Raw genomic sequence first — 18,154 nt, 5'->3', positions numbered from 1 at the left:
GGCTTTTGGAAAACTAACATGTGATCTTAAATCACTCACTGGGGCGGCATTATGTTGGCAAAGTTGGTGCAATGAAAGGTATTTGTCAACGCAGTATTTTGGGATCTTTGTGGAAAAAAAGGGCTAATGTAATCCAGTGGTTTAACTTAAGTAAATTGGCAGAACTGGTCAAAAGTCTGGACTGGACATTTTATTAACATCTGTTGGTGCAGAATGATACAACCTCTGTTGCCCAAGGAGTAATGGCTGCAAGAAAAAAAATGTTATCGATAAATCTGAGATGTCAGAAACTGACTGTCAAACGCCCAAAAGGCTTCCATAATGTGCCCAAATGTTTTGTTTCACCAAAAGATTGATACCTAAAGATATTCAATCTGCTGTATTGCATAAAAAAGCAGCAAGTCCTTTAATTTGAGAATTCAGAGCCAGAGAATATTTCCATCATTCTTTTCCTCAGAAAAATCAGTTATTTTTCTGTTTATCAACGAACCCACTGACCGATATTTTCAGCTCCGATTAGTTTTGTGACCGTTTTTTATTCTTTGCCTCGCAGAGACCTAAATGGATGCTGTTGTTCATGAGAATGCTAGAGATCAAACGATAACACTCCACATATTTTTGGCAGGCCAACATATTAATAGAGCTGTGGCCTTGCTGTTATTGGTGGCAGCGTTGTTGCTTCCCTGGCTCTTCTCCCTCTCTGTCTCACACCAGGTGTCAGCCTGTAAATATTTCATGAGGCCTCTGTGCTCTGCTACTGGCACACAAAGGCCGTTTTCAGCGCCTCGAACAGCAGAGGCTCTCTGGAAACAGAGGCCTATCAGTTCGGCTTGGGACGCAAACAATTTTCAGCACTGCTAAAATTAAATTAGGGGAAGGGGCATACCAGAGAGCAGCTCTGCCGCATTGCTTGACACGGCAAGACTTCTTTACTCCTCACATCAGGCATTCCACGGCAAAATGAAAAAGGAGAGAGGAGGGGAAAAAATGATCGAAACAATGAGCTGTCTGTGTGAGTTTCCAGTGAAACAGCCGAAAAGGCATGTATATGAGATATGAAGTGTTAGTGAGGGTGCCAAGTTGACTTCTCTGCATATAGAGACAAATGGACACATACATGACAGCACCACAAAGAGCGCTGTATGATAGAGAGAACGTCCGCATTCATGTGCTCAGATTCGCAGGCTGATGGGTCATTCTCTGAACATAGACAGGCTTGACCTTTGCACCCTTGCACTTAACATCCCGGCCCATTAGAAGAGAGCATCTTGCACTGGATTTAACCAGCCAGCCTTTGATCTAAGACTGTGTCCAAATTTGCAGTTTCAAAACAGCCAGTGAGCTACACTGGTTGCAAGATATTTTCATTTCAAAGAGTCAAATGTCTACATGAAGCCATTTACTCCCAAAAAAAGCCGGCTAAATATTAGATAACATGATAAATTCAAGTGTAGTCTCGAGCCACCTGAGGCTGCACGAGTGCACGGCGCACCCTCTCTGCAAGAGCAGGGACACCCAGAGGTCAGCATGCCAAGCACTCCAGAGTCTCCAGTTCCACGCTGCACTTCTGAATGAATTCTGGCTATTAATACACGAGATGTCAGGGATGCCTTTCCCGGAGGACTCCAGAGAGCAATAGTGAATAGAGAGGAAGGCAAGCTCATTAAAAGACAGAAGAAGGGTGACCAAAATCTATAGTAGCAGCAAAAATGACTCTTGTATAATAGCAGTACAATATAATAAGATTACTTCTATAAAGCCTCGGATTGATGTCTGCATGGATGGTCACGTGGACATGAGCTGATGCAGAATCCTGGCGAGGAAACATTTTGGTCTTTACAGGGTTGCCACACATTGTCATGGACAAAACGTTTTTCCACAATTTTCCAAGGACACAATAATTTTTTTTCTTTTTCTTGCCAAACCTGCCTGGCGTTTTCAAACATATCAGATTAAAACTCTACTCAAACAGAATTTCAGCTTGCTGTCACACATGAAGGTAGAGATGGGACTTGTGGAAAAAAAATGACGAAAAAGTGATGATAAACAACAGATCACCGCATTCTAGCTACGTTATGTCGACACAATATAGAAAATAAAAATGCCATTATGTCACATTGCATGAAAGGTTATCCACAGAAGATTGCTGTAACAATTTCATCCCCCACTACAAAAGTGCATGATTTTTCCAAAACTTTCAATATTTTTTACAAATTCCAATACTTTTCTTAGCCTAAATTCAGTGACTTTTCCACGTTTTTCATTACTGTGGGAACGCTGTCTTTAATACTGTGGGTTTCTCCTTGTGGCAAAATAATGTTTTTTTCCGAACTGTAGAGGGCAGTGTGTCGAAAACTCCATCTATAGATCGACATCTATACCTGTCAGCACAGTTAGAAAATATCAGATGTGCCCAGACAGGTGAAATCTGCTACACAAAGGAGCTTGTCTGATGGTATGACATCAATTTGGCAGACTAAGCAGCAACCTCTGGTGCTGAAAACTGAAGCCAGCCCAAAAGTCCTAAACACTGAAGTTCCTGGAACGACCTCTAGGGGCTGGCTCCATACATGATTCACTCCTTAAAGACCTCCATGTTTAAATGTCTAACTGGCACAAAAACAAGTTTTGGTCTTTACATCTGACTTTCCTCTTCATGACAACTGTACAGGGAGTGACCTTTTATATAACTCAACCATTTACATTTTATTAAAGCTTAAAGTTACGTATAATTAAGGGCAAGGCCCCTTTGAGTGACAAGCTGTCTGCGAGACGCCAACATCTATGAGTCAGATCCACCCTCGCTCCTCCAGAGCTCCAAACTCTCCTTCAAATATGATTACATCTGGCTCCAAAATGTCAAACTCAAGACTTCAAAACAGGAGTCCACAAACTAATGAATGTATTATTTTACTTTGTGCTATCATCCTTTCAATTACCTCTAAGTTATTGTTTAGAGTATTTTACTTATTTATTCATTATTTTTAATTTATGGTAGCATTCCCTCAGTGCCTGGTTATTCATGTGCTTGTGTGTTGTGTGTGAATGTATCAAGTATAAATCTAATACAGAGGTTCAGAGTAGCTTGATGTTTGGAGAGGCTGTCCTGCAGCCAGAAGGTTACTGGTGTGACCCAGTAGTTGCTAGTTTCCCATATAATAAGAAACTAATGGAGCGCCGCAGTTGCCTGGCGGCTCGGATGTATAATATATAACGTAATCGCAAAGTCCCCAGTTCAGTTTCGGCCTAGGACGTTTGTTGTATGTCACCTCCTTATCTCTCTCCCAACGTTTTCTATCCAGCTCTACCATCGCTATTGATAAAATGACAAAGAATTATATTGAAAAAGAAAGAAACAAATTCCCTTCTTTTTCTGTCAGTACTGTCAAATCCCTAAAAATTAAGGAGAAAACTGACCTGATTGTTCCAGGCACAGTACAGATCGCAGATCAGGCTCCAGTTGTTATTAATCATACAGTCGAGAACTTTAAGATGAGCCATTTCACGTCTCACTGAGGATATCCAAGCTGCCCAGACACCTGCCCCTCAGCTGTGTGTACCAGATCCTGCTGTTCCCAGCGGCACCCTGCTGGCAGCAGCACTCCTCGATGCCACCTTGACGGAGAGGAGGGTGCAAGGAGGCGGGAGGAAGTCATCAGCAGAAGGTGAAGGGTGCATCACCGTGCCCATCTGCGAACCCAGCAGGCATCCTTTCCGCCACGGCCGCAGACACATCCGCACTTCATTAGTAATATGTTAATGAGTCATGCTAAAAACTCATGGGATTATTTAAGATGTATCCTTAAAAAAATCCTGAGAGAGGGATGCTGCAGGAGTTATCAGCAGTCCAGAGCAGAGAAGTCCACCTGGATATCGCTGTGCAGGAGAGGCATCACCATGGTTACGCAGCAGAAAGCAGACTGACCGGTGCAGGAGAATCCTAAAAGACGACGAAGCAGGCTGCCCTTTTTTCTTGTCATCTGCCGCTGCGTTTTAGTAACCCCCCCCTCTTTTTGACTCTCCTCCTGTGATGGTGTCTCTCCCCAGCTGGCTGTGCCTCCCTGTGCTCGTCTCCACAGTCGTACCAGGCTGAGGCAGCCGGAGAATCAGAGCAGCACAAGCTCTCTCTAAATCATCAAGAGTCAGGCCGCAATGCAGGACACAGCTCTGTCATTGACTCGTGCACCTTCTACCTCCGTCCCGTTAAAGTTAAAACACACCTAAGGCTCGAGACACCTAAAGAGGATTTAAGTAGTCTGTGTGATCCTGTGACATTGCGAGCACCCTGCCTCCAAACCTGACTGATTCTGCACTTTGCCAGCAATGCGGAGTCTATCCCGCCTGAGTTATTTATTTCATTATTTTGCAAAAAAAAAACTTTGCAGGGGGAAGACTCCCTGACAAAATGCAAGAGGAGTTCCGCAGCCCCCACCACTAGGGCTGCACAAATAAAGCAATAATTACAATCACGATTTTGGCTTCTCACAATTAAATAACATGGTCATTTACGGTATTAAAGCCTCTGGAGATTATTTTTTTGTTTCAACATTTAATTCAAAATGTAATGTCAATTGCATCATAACATAGCTATAAAACAATGAAAAAGAAATCGGTAAGCTATTAGCCGAGCTTTCTCTATGCAATTCTGCACATGAAGGAGCGATTTACTGCACAAAAGGACCAGTGCTGGCTACCAACAGCAAAGGAGTACTTTTGCAGTGAACGAGTGATTCTTAGTTGTCATTACTCTCCACAGAAGTAGTGGAATGATTGATTTATAAGTCAATCTGTGTGCTATTATTGTAACAGTCACTGTAGAGAATATGAAATAAACTTCACATTATATGAGCAATTAATATAATATATGTCATGAATGTTGGTAGAGTAAGGTGAAAAGCTGAAACAAGGATAAAATCTTGCAACCATTTTGAACAGAACTCCTACTTTGCAATGCAAACCTATTTTTTGGTTTAGTTATTTCTCAAATTTTCTCGTGATTATCATTTTTGGCCATAATCGTGCAGCCCTCACCACCACTGCAGAGCAGAAACAGAAGTCGGTTCTCTTCAGTAAATGAACTTTAGTTAAAGGAGTTAAAGACTTCCTGTCACCATGGGATGTCAAAGAAATCGGGCTTTGGAGGGAGTAAAATATGCCGGAAATGCACGAAGAGAAAATTAGGAAACTACTGGATGCCAGTAAATAGCTGTCTGGGGTTGTTTATGTTCCTTCCACCCTTTGATGCTGTATGACGTCCAGATGGTTGTGATTGTGACATTAGCTGTGAGGCGGCTTCATCAGTGAGATGCTCTAAAGCTCACTTCAAATGAAAAACGCCACGGCCGCTTAGGAGCAAGGAGCAGCCTGAGGAGGGGTTTAAGATATGCATACATTTTTAATAAGCCCTCAGAACTAAGTGTCGACTCAGTAAGGGAGTTTTTTCTGTTTTCCTCAATTACAGGGATCCACAGGATGTCAACTAACCACAAAAGCTCAATATCCACTCTGAATGAGTCCACCTAAAACCAACACCAGAGTTACCACACATGTTCATGGAAAAAAAAAATCTAAATTTTTCCATGACTTTTCAAGGAGCCATGATACAATTGTGGAAAATCATGTACTTCACTGTGTCTGTGGCACTTGTCGGCCTGGTTACAGTACTTACTCTACACACACACACACACACACACACACACACACACACACACACACACACACACACACACACACACACACACACACACACACACACACGCTGGGGGGTGGGGGGGGTCTCCCTCCCCACAACAAACACCGCCACACATATATACGTAACCTCTCTTGAAGGGGAAGGTTTGGCTGGTATTAGTCATGGAAATCAAAAACTATACGAGATTTACTAGACATCTTGCATCCTGCGGTCCGACTACTACACATTGCAATGTCGATGATGAAACGATATTATGCAGTCCAAAGTCAACGCATATTAGAGCTAATACGTTATGTCAACAGCTGACTGAAAATACATTTGTGGTTATGTTACATTATGTGGAAGGTTATCTCCAGAAGATAGCCGTAAAAATCCAAAAATATAAATGATTTTAAGTAACCAGTCCACACCAGGGGACATGTGCACCGCAACTACAAGCAGACTTCAGGGGATGTGCACGCCATAACCTTGTGCAGACCACAGACCTATATATTAGTGCAGACTTTGCCAAAAATGCAAATAAACAGGCTAAAAAAGTCTACTTTGTCAGTCACTGCCTCAGCATAATGAGTTAAAATCTGTTAGATAAATGAATGCTGACAACATCACGGTTTGCTTTTTTGCAGTTTCATCAATAGCAGCTGTAATGTTAGTTGAGGTTAACTTCTGGGGAACATTAACGGTGCGCTCCATTTTGCTAAGTGAAAAAAACAGGTTTTTAACCACTGTGAAAAAATGAAAAATAGCACTTTATTTTTGACATTCAAGCTGCAGTTCTACCTTCGACCAGAGAGTGGGCTGCAATGACAGAGTAGCACTGTCTGTGTTTTCACTCATTGACTCCACGGGCAGAAGAAGAACCAAGTCAACGTTATTTATGAAGTATTTTATACAAAACAGGCCTGGGCATTGGGTGAATAAGACAAAGGGCTTCGTCAGTCTCTAGCTATGGCAATTCTCAATGAGTTTTCTTCATTTTATAGTAGGACAGTATGATTGCATGACTTTTCAAGACCTGGAAAAATAAACTGTTAAATTCCATGACTTTCCCCCCTTTTTTCCATGGCAGTGGAAACCCTGCAACACACCACTAGTTGCACAGGTGCAGCAGCACGATTTCGTTTAGAGGTAGATATATCACAAAAACAAGTGTAAAGACAACTTGAGTGATATTAGAGACACAAAGGTGTGTGTTAGGTCAGGAGGCTACACACACAGTCTGGTCAGAAAGGTCAGCCAAGTCCCACAAGCCACCCTCAGTGACCAGACATGGCAACCCCGGGGCCCCACAACACACCATCAACAGACCGGTTGGGGAGGCGATCACTCACTGCTCTCCTCTGCTTGCCCCCCATAACTCTTGAACCTCCTTGTGTTCACTTTTATCAACACACAACCTCTTTGCCTTCCTTTAAGTCGGGAGGCCAGACCCCTGGTGGGATCGATTCACTGAAAAATAGTGCTTTTTCTCATACTGAAAACCTTGTTTTTGCATTCATCACATACTGTGTGGGGGGTTGGGGGGTCATGTGAGACGCGACAAAAACAAATTCTCAGAGATCCAAGACTAAATTTAAATGTGATGTCAGTCCAAACCACCCAGCTGTCTTCGCATTGCCAGATTTCTCTCAACAAAATGAAGCACATCAAAGTCCCTGTTTTACCATCTTACTCTATAAAACAAAACACCACAAATGCTTAAGAAGTCACAGGGATTAACACGGGCAAATCTCCTTCGTAAAAATATCTAGGCCACGCAAATCACCTAAATGCAGGGAAATGTTCCAAAATAACCTTTGAATTAGATGAAAAAGCTTACTGAAACGATTAAATCTATACGATATTTACAATGCAGGTATGAATGGATTAGTGAGCAGGCCTACCAGGCTAAGGCCCTGGAGCCCAAACTTTCAGGGGCCCCTCCTGACCTTCACCTGAAAAATGTCACTCATTACACTTACTGACCATAAAGACACTGAAAAATTTCCCAAAAGAGACACAAAAAGACCACAAGAAGTTGCCAAGAGATACTCAAAATTAGTACAAAACCAGGCAAAACAACAACAAAGAGACACAAAATTACACCAAAGAGGCACAAAACAACCAATAGGAGACACAGCAATACCCCAAAAAGACCCCAAAGTACCCCAAAGACACAAAACAGAATAAGAGACACAAAATAACTGTAAAAGGGGGCAAAACAACTACAATGAGATGCAAAATGACCACAAAGAGATATAAAATGACCTTAAAGAGATACATAACGACTTCAGAGACACAAAATAACTACAAAATGGGGACAAACAACCAAAAAGAGACACAAGATTTCCTAAAAGAGACAAAAAATAACTACAAAGTGACAAACAATAACTGCAACAGGTGGACAAAACACCAACACAAAATCACATTAAGAGACACAAAACAAAGAACTACAAGGAGACAAAAATGGAAAGACTGTAACAACTACAAAGCGAGGCAAAACAGAAAAATCTGTGTGTCTTGTGACGTTATAGAAGAGGTTGTGGGGCCTTTTTGCAGATCTGTAAATTAAATTCTTGCAGCTGAGTGGAACTCGTGGACATCCTTTTAGTTCGTATTATCTCATGATGTAATGATTGCAAATTCAATAGAACTGCCAGTAAATAACATCCATGGAGCATCCCGCCATGACATCATGCAGCAACATGTGTATGAGCTGCTGCTGCAACCCCCCACCACCAATCACAAGCCAACATCAGGCCAGCAATGAGTAAAAGCATGTGCCCAACCCCCACGCTGAAGCCAATATAATCCAATCAATTGTGAGTTATGGATCTCGTGGCGCTCTCTGGACACACATACAGGCAGCACCACACAATCTCTGACAGTATTCAAAACAACAGGGAGTGCATGCATGTTTTAGGGATGCTGAGGTCATTTCACCATCAGAAAATAAATGAGGATGTCAGGCATAGAAATATAACCCCATGACAGTCATGTGGGGACCTGAGGCTTATTGGGACGGTTGACAGACGGGTTATTAAATTCAGAGGGAGAGTTATTACACATTTTGTCAACAGCTTCATCCACGAGAGTCAAGTGCAATTCATTAAGACTGCAGGTGGGAGTTTAGCTGTTGATGGGATGCAAGCTGCAATTTTTAGAGCATGAACTAATCATTATTATAACAGATAATCTGCTGATTCATTTCTTTCTTAAATAATCATTCAGTCTGTAAAAACTAACAAACTGCTGTAAAATGCACATCACGGGCTTAAATCGCTTTTTTTCTTTTTTTTTTTAACCAATGAATATTTCCAAATTGAAAGAAATTAAATTTACAACGAAAGGAAGGAAATTATAATGTGTTTTTTTGTTGTTCTTGTGTTTTTTTTGGTAGGATCAGTACATGTTTGGCCATTTTTCCTTGCTTACTGTGGGGAATTTATAAAAAATGTTTTATCTTTTTGGTTACAGCTTTAGTGATCTTATGTATCGGTACGATATGATGCGATGCGATGCGATGCAATACAATACGATTAGATACGAAAGGCAAATTTTGTGCTGTCGCCTATTTAATACCTGCAAGATTAACGCGGTTAAAGCTTCACACACTCACAAGTAAAGGGCTTATATTAAGATTACATAGATATATTAGGATTTTTTCAAATAGAGATCAATTTTAATAAATAAATTAAGTAAACTGGCCCAGCCCCAATCAAAATGTGTTGGTTTAAAAAGTAAAATTTTGTTCACTCTGTCTCGAATTTCATGACTGTCTTGTTAGCGCTAAAAATATTGCATTTCTAAGCCTCCAAATCTGTGTAAAATTATGTTTTAAAAAGTTCACCCCTTTTAACTGACAGCATATTGGCCTTTTCTTACATGACATAAACCAGTGGTTTTTCTAGCAATAACTGCTAGCCTACAATTAAGGCATTGTGGTCAATTTGGGGGAATTACATTTACTGTCAAAGACGACTTGTTCAGTCTTGAGTTCGAGAAGCTTCCACAGCCATTCGGAGAGCTCCCAAAACAGAGCGGCTGTGCCATTTGGTGGCTTCTCTGCCGTCCATTCATGAAATCATTCCTTCATCAGGATGCCCTTGTTCATTTCCACTGCTGACGCTGACAGGAAATAATGTGGTTTCCTGCCAAGACCTCAAAGCCCACACTAATACAGCGGTTTAAGATATGTCCCGATAACACCCTGTTACATAAGAGTCGATTAAAAACAAATACCGCTCATACACACGTGGTCGTATGCGGTTTTACATGCAAAATAAAAAAAAGCAAAAGTGCCTCCGGGAGTAACTGGAAAAACTTTCTTTCAGCAAATGGATGAAAGAAAGTTAAATCTCTGTGTGCGTGCACGGTCATGTGAAGTACATGGTGTTTCCTGTGTGAAAATGCTTCAGAGCTGCAGTCTATATATTTATTATCCACCACCAGATACACAGTGCATTGCATAATCTGTGGTTTATAAAGCCTACAGGGTGTAAAATGTGACACTGCCTGGAGAAATGCAGATAAACTGAGCACTAAATGCTCTTCACACACACTCCCATGTCATGTCTTGGAGCCACAGATAGAGTCAGATAGGAGGCGAGAGTTTTGACGGAGATGCCTTGGGCATGTGTAATGGATAGCGTCTCAGCCTCACTGAGCATTAGACTGGTTCTGTTCTGCCTGTCTGCCTGCGTCTGAAACCCTCCCCCCTCAAACTCCTGCTTCTCCCCATCATCTCTCTGCCCTCCCTTTATCTGACGGAGGGACGGGGGCATCCAGGCAGAAGAGGTGTGACACTGAGCCAATTGGCAAAAAGAGATGAGCCAGAAGAGAAAAAGAAGGGTTTTTAACATAAATGTTTGTGAGTTGAGGTTGTGAGTGAAAAAATCTACTTGCCCAAAGTCCTTTTTTACTTGCCCATATTCATCAGTGGCTATCAAATAACACCAAGACTTAAGTTAATATTCACGTTCATGTGGGAAAAAAACAGCTTTATCTGCCATGCTCTTACAAATACAGTAAATTGCACAATTCATACCTGAAGTTTCACCCACATCCTATAATTCATTAACTTTGTCTTTACCTGCAGTCATTTTCTCACAAGAGCCCGATCGGTACTGCACACGTGTAACTCTCAACCAAGACAAGAAGGTAGCGATGTGGCTCACCCTTACTTCCATTATCAGCTCCAGAATAAACAATGTCTTTAACACTTTTTAACCACTACTGAAGAAAAGATAAGGGGCAGAACTGCACTTCAGTCCACTAAATCACCCCTGCAGCTTCTTCAAAAATGACATTTTTGTTGTTAAACAGGAAATTAAGTACCTAAAAAAGGTAACTGATGAATTCCAGGTACCAGTTGTCAGTGCCCAACCTCACTGGGAAAGGGTGGCACTTTTTTCAGTAAAACTTTCATCTGCTTTGAAACCCCTGCCCTCTTCCTGCTCTCTCCCTTCCTCCCTCCACACATCCATCCATCATACATCCATGACTGTGGTCAGCAGAATAATGGCGTCCAGTGACAGTGTGGGCTTTCAGCAGACTGAAGGATGACACGCAGAGGAGCCATGCTGAGCGTGAACGTCACCTCTCGACAAGAGGGACAAAGATAAGGGGCCCGCCCGACACACGCATGCACAAATACTTTGGTTGACCTTGAGTCAGAGGCAGCATGCGCACAGATCCCCTTTTTTTTTATCTTTTCCAGGAAAAAATAGCGACAATAGCTGGGAAATTTGTTTCCGATAAAAGATGCCAAAAACACACTCCGGTTTCAGTTTGATGGTGATAACTGGGAGGCAGATCTGGTGTTTCCATACTGGGGGGGGGCCTTTCAGAGGGACACTCCTGGTTATTCCCAGAACACTCTCTGTGTGAATGTATGTATGTATGTCTAAGACAGATCCCAGGTCACGTCCAGGTCAGTGTCTTGTTTGTTGAATAACCCTGATGCACGAGACACATTTGCTTTTCAAATGTATGCAAATCAAAATCGTTTAGTCGCTGCTCTGATTGATGAACTGCCACGGCTCTAAACACTGATAAAAGCGAAGGTCATTTCCTTTTAAAGATGCTGTAATCTCTTATTTTTCCTTGCAATGACTAAAATAAACCATCAGACTTTTATTAAAAAAGTGAGATCATAGGGAGCTTAATTTGGGCTGGGATGCGACACTGGAAATGTAAGTTGTTACCAGCTGGGTATGTATGTGGAAAAGAGTATTCCCAGTTTCCAGAGAGTAAAAACAAGCTCTCACATGGCTAAAACTGACCACTGTCGCATTCCCAGACCTTTAAAATGATGCTGTCCTGACCGACGGCCACATATTCGCCGTTTGTTAACATCATTCAGGAGGAAACGCACGGCGATTCCGGTACAGTGATTCCATTTTTCCCCCACCATCTTTCCACGGGTTAAATATAGCATCACTAAAAACACGCGGGAATAGAGGACGGGTGAAAGGCAAGCATGTGGACGGGGGAGAGGAAAAAAAGAGCGGGGGTTTATGGAACTGGGAGGGGCTATATTTAGAGCATCACCAGCACTCGCAGCACCGCCATTGGTCTCATCCGCCCCGGCATGAATGAGGGATGTGATCAATACATGTTAGAGAGAGAGCTTCACCATTGTGTAGCTGTTTGTTTATTTTGCTCCACAATCCTTTGCACACTTCTCTTGTTTCACAAATACACAAATTTGTATTTCAGGATTTTCTTTCTAAAACTGAAAGTGAGTGAGGAAGAGAGGGAGGGAGATGGAGAGATAGCTAACGAAGGAAAGTACCAAGTGCTTATACAGGCATATACTCCCACCTAGACTCCAACCGATGATTATTTTCCTAATCAGTTCATCTGCCGATTAATCTATGAATCGTTTGGTCACTCAAATGTCTTGTTTTATACTCATATATTCATAGAAAAACAGAAAATCCTCACATTGCAGCTGTAGACTGGTTCATTTTTCTAACTTTTACCAAAACAAAAAAGAATAAATTCAAGATTGACCAACACTCAAAATCATTTTCACTTCTCCAGTTTGACTAATCTTTTCAGCCTCCACTATTTCACAGTAGCCAAGATCTCATTCAAATAGACAACTCAACAGCAGAGAAGCAGGCGCTGTATGAGATTTAAACTAAAAATGTCCAAAAAAAAAACCACAGCAGCCATAAAGCCGACCACTACGCTAACTTGAGATGTTCCCATTACCAACACCAGCATCAGAAAGACCTCCGATACTACCTAAATTGCCGGACCGGTCATCGGCAAGGAATCGCCAAGAATTGTTTAACACTAGTCAGATGGTACATGGCAGAAACAAAAATATTTTAAAAGGGTTACATTATTGAAAAAAGGTAAAGCACCAGTGGTCTAAGATGTGTCGAGCTGAGCCTCAGCTGCTTCGTAACAACCCTGCCAGTATCAGTGTGACAGCAGATCAAATAAGGAAGGGAATGTGAATGAGGCCAAGAGAGACAGAAGCAGACGTTACACACGTGGGGTGTTTTCCCCTAATGATCGGGGCAGCTGGGCCTAAATTACCCCAGCGTTGCTACCAGCGCTTGGCGGTAGCAGGGTGGGGTGTGTGTGTGTGTGTGTGTGTGTGTGTGTGTGTGTGTGTGTGTGTGTGTGTGTGTGTGTGTTGGGGGTGGTAGCCTGTGAGAAAACGCCCCTTGCAATCTCCCTCATTAGTGAGGCGAGATGATGCAGCGGGGTGGGTGGTGGAGCGGGGAGAGGGGAGGCTCTTTCTCCGGGGGTCTCAGCTCTCATTAGACCCCAGGGGCCACTGCAGTTCATAAGCAGTGAAGCTTGAAAGTTGGGTGAGATTTGTGTTTGTGTTGCAGGGAGGCATCAGGTAGATAAAGAGAGCTGCCTCACTCCCGTGTCAAACCCCGGGCTGCAAACAATCGGGATAAACAGCGGTACTGACTCACAGGTGAGTCACCTCTTGTGCAGCAGTGCAGAGTGGGTGCCAAAAGCGTTCTGGTCCCCAGGTTATTCAAAAAAACTGATGGAATCAAACTTTTCTTTTATCAGGGCGTCCTGGTGATTCACCTGCACACATCTGCACACAGCAGCCTTTGTGTTTGATGTATGCCAGACATACATCAAACTATTGTTTCAGCAATGTAGCTGTCACAGACACATTTCCATTGTCGGGATAAAGTTTTGCTAAAGTGTGCTGCCATTGTTTGGTGTAAGGTGGTTCAAAAAAGCCAGTCCGAGCTGTTTTAAGTCAGTCTTTTTCTCATCCTGATGTTTCAACAAATCCATCATTAATTAATAAATATTATCATGCGTTTTAAGTCTTGGCTCATGCAAATCCTGAATTTCAGTGACAAGAACATCAACAACCAAAAGCTGTGCTCTCTCCTGCACCTGCAGTAAACACAAAGGACGCTGGATGGTTCTCTTGTAGTGACAAAGAGGAGAACTTGTCGAGTGAACAAGAATTTGAGTTTAATTTGGCATGTATCTGATCCATCAACCAGCTCTTATTCTAGTAAGAAATCTTTTGTGGACACAAAAAAAATGTCTTAAATGTCACACTTTTTAAAAGGGAGTTTGGCAGGAGCAGCAGGGGAAATAAGATCAAAGGGAATGTAGTAGTAGTCTCTTTTTTAAAGATATTTTTGGGGGGATTTGCCCTTTATTTGATAGAACAGAAAGTGTGAAAGGGGGAGAGAGAGGGGATGACATGCAGCAAAGGGCAGAGGTTGGAATCGAACCCACTGCCGCTGCAGCAAGGACATAGTCTTTGGACATAGTGAGCTATCGAGCGCCTCTAGTTGTAGTCTTGCAAACAGTGAGCCTACAACATCCTCAGTCTTTGCAAAATCTTGCAGTGTAACTAAAAAGGTCTTTTTAAAGTCTTTTAGTTGACCAAAGCTGCGGAGTATCAGAGTCTATGAAGTTAGCGGAGAGGCAGCATGTTTACTGATGTATTTTTGATGCTTCTGCTCAGCTGCTGGGAGTTTGATAGGCTGTGGTGGTTGTAGTTTTACGAAGCAAAGGAAAGCTAAGAAATGTTGTGGGAAACATTAGATTGCATAGACAGATAAGGAAAACCGAACCGCACTGACATTCGAAGCCGCAGCTGACAGAGAAGAAAGAGAAAGTTTCTGATGAAGGCTCACTCCGGTCTCTTTATCTAACGATTCTCAATATTATTGATCTGACTTTACACAAAATATCAAGAGACAATATGGTGCCACACTGCCAGAAACTACCACCTCCAATGCCGCAAAATCTTCAGCTCTATAAGACATTTTTAACAAATATCTCCATCAATGGTCTCAAAAACTCCAACTTTAGGTTGCTGCTTTACTCCATTCCCGTTGATTTATGTCGTCCACCCTCAGCTAGTTCCGACACTTTAAGAGGATTACAGCCACACACACAGAGCACTGTTGCCATTTTCTGATGACAGATTAATCCAAAACATGCCACAGCTGCAATGCTGTTATGACATGCATCAAGCCTTGCCGGACCATGATGATGATTAGGATGATGTAACCACTGAACTACCGTGCGTAAGAGGGAAAAGGGATGAGCTCCACAATGTGCCATTTAACAGAGTTTGGCATCCAGACCCACAAAAGACTCAGTAAGATTAGCACAGCAAGTCTCTTTGTGCACTTAAACAGTTGTCAGAGTGAGGCAGAAATGAACTTAGTCACCCCGAACACTGGCAGATGTGATGTGCTGTGCACTGTAACACTTAGCTCACACTCTGCTGTTTCCCTCCGAGTTCACGACACACTTTGCAACTTTTGCGGCATGTCACGGTTTTCTGAAAGTGAGGATATCTTTGAACGAGCGCTGATGAAGTTACAGCCCGCAAATAGTCCGATGGATGCTTCAGGTGATGGTTTTATCTAGTGAATCCACATGCATGTTGTTTTCCACTCCAGTCAAGTAGCATAAAGCTGCTATTGTGTCAAAAATAGATGTTCCAAGAGGCAAATAGGGATTAAAATTCATCTCTGCAACATTGCCAGAGGTCACACACACAGTCTACTTATTGAATATATCAGCAGATACTTGTGAATACACCACAACAGCTAAAGATTCAAATGCCAGAGCTGTAAAAACAGACTGCACAGTGAAAAGTAACAGCCTGGGATCCAGACACATCTCTGTCCAAAAAACCTACCTCGCAAGACGGAGTCACGGCTGTGTGTTTCCTCTCTTCATTGTCCTGAGGTGAATCACTCCAACGTGCAGCCATCATTTCATTTCAAACCACAGAGGAGGAAGAAGTCCTTTAGAGACCACATCGGGGTGACAAGGATGAAGCCAAAAAAGAAAAAAAAAAAACTCAAGAAAAAAAAAAGGAAGAGGAAAAAAAGATCCTAATCCACACCGTCCTCCTTCTTCATGTCCATCAGGGGCTGAAATCTGAACACAGAGGACACAAGTTAGCCAAATATAAAAGTTATTTTGCAGATTTGAGCTTGAGCTTCCCAAATATCAGCACCAAGAAATGCAAGATGATAACCTGAAACACATTCTTTAAAATACTACAGCCAGTAAATGTCACATCAAAGCTCCATGAATTTATAATGAGCCTGGTCAACCAAGGACAGCTTAACCCTTTGAAACCTGGATTGACATCACATTTCTGCATTCAGACACCTTTTATAAGTATTTAAACCCTGAGTATTTGAACCCTGCAAACACTGGCTTCATTTCTTTTGAAACCACTGGAGAAGGCAATGAACAACATGGCAAGAAATGCCCCAATCTGAAAAAAAAATTAGTAATTTCTAAAATTATTTTTTTAGGGAAAGATTTCTAAAACTTAAATATATTAATAATTACTGTAGTTATATATTTGTAATTATTTGTATATAATTATTCTTATTTTTAAGCAATTTTTTTTTAAACTTTCCTGGGTTTTTTTGTTTGTTTGTTTGAGGGGGTATTTAAAGGTATTTTTATACTTTTTTTTTTACTCAGTTCTTGTTCATATTTGCTTCTTTTCTTCTTAAGTTGCTCATTGCCTTCTTCCCATGCTTTCTTAAAGATATCAAGCTTATTTGCCCAAGTTTCAAAGGGTTAGCCTAATTTACTCTAAATGAATCTAAACCTCCCTGTGATAAAAATAAATAAATGCTCATATCACAGGAGCTTTATAAATTAAGTACATTTTGATCAACATGAGGCAAAAAGAAGACTATACTGGTGCTTTTTCACGTGTTATAGCATGATTTTAAGGTTTGACTAGAATGACATTACAAGGAAATATGCAGCTATTGCTTCTATGCAATTATAGGAGCGTGCATTTGGCTAAAAGTGAATTATGGCAGGTGCTTCTTTGCAACCCTTGAGTTAAACAAAAAATATCTGGATTATCATTTGCCCACAAGGGGAAGAAAAAACGAGACGTGCATGTCAAATAAAAGCTGGCTCTCTGTAGGGGGAAAGAAAGTGCACATTATAAGGACTGCGGTGTAAAAGCGCCACACCAGCCATCATGAATTAAGCCACACGCTAAATATAAACAGCCAGGGCTGGATGCTAAATACTCTCCCTCTTACGACATGGCACACATGCACGAAAACGACCTATTTTCTTTGTTTTTACTCGCTTTTAGCAAGAAAAAAAAACACTATGGCTGTTACTAGGGGTTGCAAGCTAACAAGGAGGACGACAGGTTGTTGCTGTGGTTATGATTGTGAACCTACCTGTTACAAATTCAGGAAACTACTCCGAAATGACAAAAGAAACACATTGTCCATGTTTGCTGGCAGAGTAGAAAGCGTCGTTGGATCCAAACATGGGTTAAAAAGCCTGTCAAGCGATTAAAAAGCGGGATATTCAGTCTCCTTTACACTGACTGACCGCTGAGGCTCACTACCTGTTAGGAAAAACACACTGGAAAAAACACGGTAAACGCCCTTCAGCGTGCATTTCTTCGTCGGGGAGACCCCGTGAAAAATAAACATGCGGTGTTCATTCATTTTCCGTCATTTCCGAGCGTTAATTCGATGCTAAAACAGTCAAAATAGTAAACAAAAAAAGTAACATGTACTCCTGCGTGGTCCCCGGTTGGCGGCGCGACAATCTGTACACAGATAAACGAAGCTCCCGACTCTGTCGAAGCCCCGCCCCTCAGTTTCCCCTCCCAATGTTGTCCAATCAGAGGGGCGGATTAAATTTGGAATTTTGAAGCGGGCCAATTGGAGGCGTTGTTACATAACAATTTAAATAAAGAGTGGAAGCTGGTCCATTCTGGCTGAAAATCACTGTGTGTGTATTTTTTGTGATTTTAGGCGAATAGCGCTCAGTAACGTTGGTTTTGATAAGTGCTATAAAAGACTTTATTATTATTATTATTATTATTATTATTATTATTATTATTATTATTATTATTATTATTATTATTATTATTATTTAGAAAGTTGTTTTTTAATGTTTTAATCAGTCAAATCAGTGATGGAAAGTACATTTACTCTAAGCCCTTTT

The 18,154-nt window shown here is 41.6% G+C and overlaps 1 protein-coding gene across 3 annotated transcripts in view; it reads right to left on the bottom strand.

Moving 5' to 3' along the window:
* The window catches only part of arhgap21a (Rho GTPase activating protein 21a), a 99,929-nt gene extending 82,177 nt beyond the window's left edge, over nucleotides 1-17,752 (bottom strand). Inside the window, exons 1-2 of one of the 3 annotated variants that reach the window (XM_088071772.1) lie at nucleotides 17,374-17,752; nucleotides 15,840-16,084 (exon numbers count right to left, since the gene is read on the bottom strand). In XM_088071772.1, coding sequence (XP_087927898.1) covers nucleotides 15,840-15,917 — 78 coding nt within the window. In that variant the 5' untranslated portion in view covers nucleotides 15,918-16,084; nucleotides 17,374-17,752. Of the gene's footprint in view, nucleotides 1-3,417; nucleotides 4,320-15,839; nucleotides 16,085-17,373 lie in introns of those variants that run through there. The other 2 variants (XM_088071771.1, XM_088071773.1) reach the window with 2 other exon arrangements.
* Nucleotides 17,753-18,154: the final 402 nt, after the last annotated feature.

The sequence above is a fragment of the Plectropomus leopardus genome, chromosome 21, assembly GCF_026936395.1.
Source record: "Plectropomus leopardus strain MGB_pleo_1.0 chromosome 21, ASM2693639v1, whole genome shotgun sequence".
Classification (NCBI taxonomy): domain Eukaryota; kingdom Metazoa; phylum Chordata; class Actinopteri; order Perciformes; family Serranidae; genus Plectropomus; species Plectropomus leopardus.
This window is presented reverse-complemented; position numbering and strand designations above follow the sequence as displayed.